At 29.9% G+C, this 2,567-nt stretch overlaps 1 protein-coding gene across 1 annotated transcript; it reads left to right on the forward strand.

Moving 5' to 3' along the window:
* Positions 1-977: 977 nt before the first annotated feature.
* Positions 978-2,006, forward strand: LOC119666107. Its single transcript, XM_038075385.1, has one exon. The coding sequence runs from the start codon at positions 978-980 to the stop codon at positions 2,004-2,006; it is 1,029 nt and encodes a 342-aa protein (XP_037931313.1).
* Positions 2,007-2,567: the final 561 nt, after the last annotated feature.

Raw genomic sequence — 2,567 nt, forward strand, 5'->3', positions numbered from 1 at the left:
GCGGACATTTGGTTTTCACAAAGAAATGTAATGTACCTAACTAGTATCGATAGGCTTACAAAATACGCTACTGCTCACCCGTTAAAGAATCGAACATGGATATCAATAATTGACAGTTTAAAACAAAGAATTCAATACTTAGGACAAAACAACTTAGCTACGTCTACAAATCGGTATAGTGCATCGATTTCATGCTGCGTTTATGTATTGCATGATGCTTGGAAATAAGTTACCTACGGCTTCAAATCGTTATAGTACATCGATCCATGCTGTGGTTATAGATTACTCTGTTTGTTGAATCAAGATATATTACTTTTGTGCTCTGAATTATTATTTGACTTTTGACATTTAAAAAAAATTTTTTTTTTATATGTGGGCTACGATGGCCTACGAAGTAGGCCGAAATATTTGTTAATAAAATAATTAATTACATAAATTAAATTTGTGATTACATTTGTTTGTTTTTATTTATATTATATAAAATACAAGTTATTATAAAAAAATTCAAAATTAAAAACCACGACCTAAAGCCCGGCAAAAAATTTCAAATATAAATATTGAGGTCGACACCAATACGAACATAATAAAAAACGGAGGGCACGCCGCACCAAATACAATAAGGTAATTACAAAATGATTTACACAACAATAAAAAGAAATTATAACAAAAGCACAAATAATATCATTAAGAAATATCAAAATGTTAACAAAAATCTAGCAAAAACACAATCATCCATTCGCTTGAGGTGCAAAAAGGTATGTTTAACACCAGATTTCTTATTGAATGCAACAAAAAATATCAGAAAGTTGTTTAATCACAATAATACTAATAAAGTTCCGGACCAAATCTTAAAAAGTTTAACTAAACACATTGACCATTTTCACGAAATAATATTAAAATTATTAATAGACTATAAACATTTAATATTAAATAATCACAAATAGCAAAAAGACAAATTAAAAGAAAAAATAACGATTATGGTCAAGGAATCTGATGCAAAACTATTTTTCATCAGTGAAGAATGTATACACAACAGTATAACCAAGAAAAAAACAGCAATAGAAATTAAAAAATACAAACAATTATTAGAGAGACGAGAACAAGAATTTAAAATTATCGTAAACCAAGGCTGGTTCAAAAACGAAACAAAAACAAAAATCCCAAAAAACATAGAATGGTTACTCTCTCTGGGCGCAAAGTTCGCTTTACATTTTGCTTCGTCACAATTCCCTCTCTTAGATTGCATTACTGAGGGAGAAGACATTATCCAAACTCTAGGTGAAAAAAATGATCAAGAAATAGCCAGAACACAGCTTACCCATATGATAAAAAAACAGAAAAACAAGAAATTGAATACCGTGGGACAAACTAAAAAATTTCTCAAAAAAAATTCAGACATGTTGATATTAGATGCGGACAAAGGTAATGTTACTGTTGCCATGAATAAAAATGATTATAAAAATAAAATGCAACAATTTTTGAATGACATTACCACCTACAATATCTTAAAACAAGACCCAACATCCAAATTACAAACTAAAAATAACAACTTAGTTGACAAATTGTTCAAAGGTAATGTCATTGATTCTGTGGAAAAAACAAAATTATCCACTTTTACAGCCACTGCCCCACGTATTTACGGTCTACCAAAAATACATAAACAAGGAATACCGTTAAGGCCTATAACTTCGTGCGTGAATGCACCTTCTCAAAATCTGTGTCAATACATGGTAAATATATTGAAAAATCTTACAAAAGACTCAATATACAACATTAAAGATGCTATATCATTTAAAGAAAAAGTAAATAACGCGTATATTTTTGACGATGGGAAACTCGTATCCTTCGATGTAGTATCACTTTTCCCTAGCATACCAGTAGATTATGCATTAGAGATTATCAAAGAAAAATGGTCTCAGATTGAAAAGATCACAGAAATGAAAAAAAGTGACCTTCATGGAAATACTCAAGTTCCTACTAAAAGACAACAGATATTTCAAACTTGAAAATAAAATTTACAGTCAAACAAAAGGTATGCCTATGGGTTCACCAATATCAGCAATAGTGGCGGATATAGTAATGGAAAACATTCTAGACCAAATGATGGTTAAAACATCTAATAAACCACGTTTTTTGACCAAATATGTGGATGACATATTTGCTATAGTCAAATCAAATGACATAGAGAGTACCCTGACCATATTGAATTATATACACTTTAGAATAAAATTTACAAAGAAGAGGAACTTAATGATAAACTACCTTATTTGGACACAATAGTTATAAGACATGATAACCGGATTTAATTAAACTGGTATCAAAAACCAACGAATTCTGGACGATACATTAATTTTGAGTCCCAACATCCCTACCATGTAGTGCGTAATACTGCACTTAACTTAATCAGACGTGTGTTCAATATCAGCGATTCAATTTTCCATAAGGAAAATGAAGAAACAATTATTGGTATTCTAACCAAAAATAATTTTCCAATCAACATTATCAAATCCTTGTTAAAAAAAGCAAAATCTACTGAAAGTAAAAAATCGGAGAATGAACCCAAAATT

The sequence above is a fragment of the Teleopsis dalmanni genome, chromosome 1 (assembly GCF_002237135.1).
Source record: "Teleopsis dalmanni isolate 2A chromosome 1, ASM223713v2, whole genome shotgun sequence".
In the NCBI taxonomy this organism is placed as follows: domain Eukaryota; kingdom Metazoa; phylum Arthropoda; class Insecta; order Diptera; family Diopsidae; genus Teleopsis; species Teleopsis dalmanni.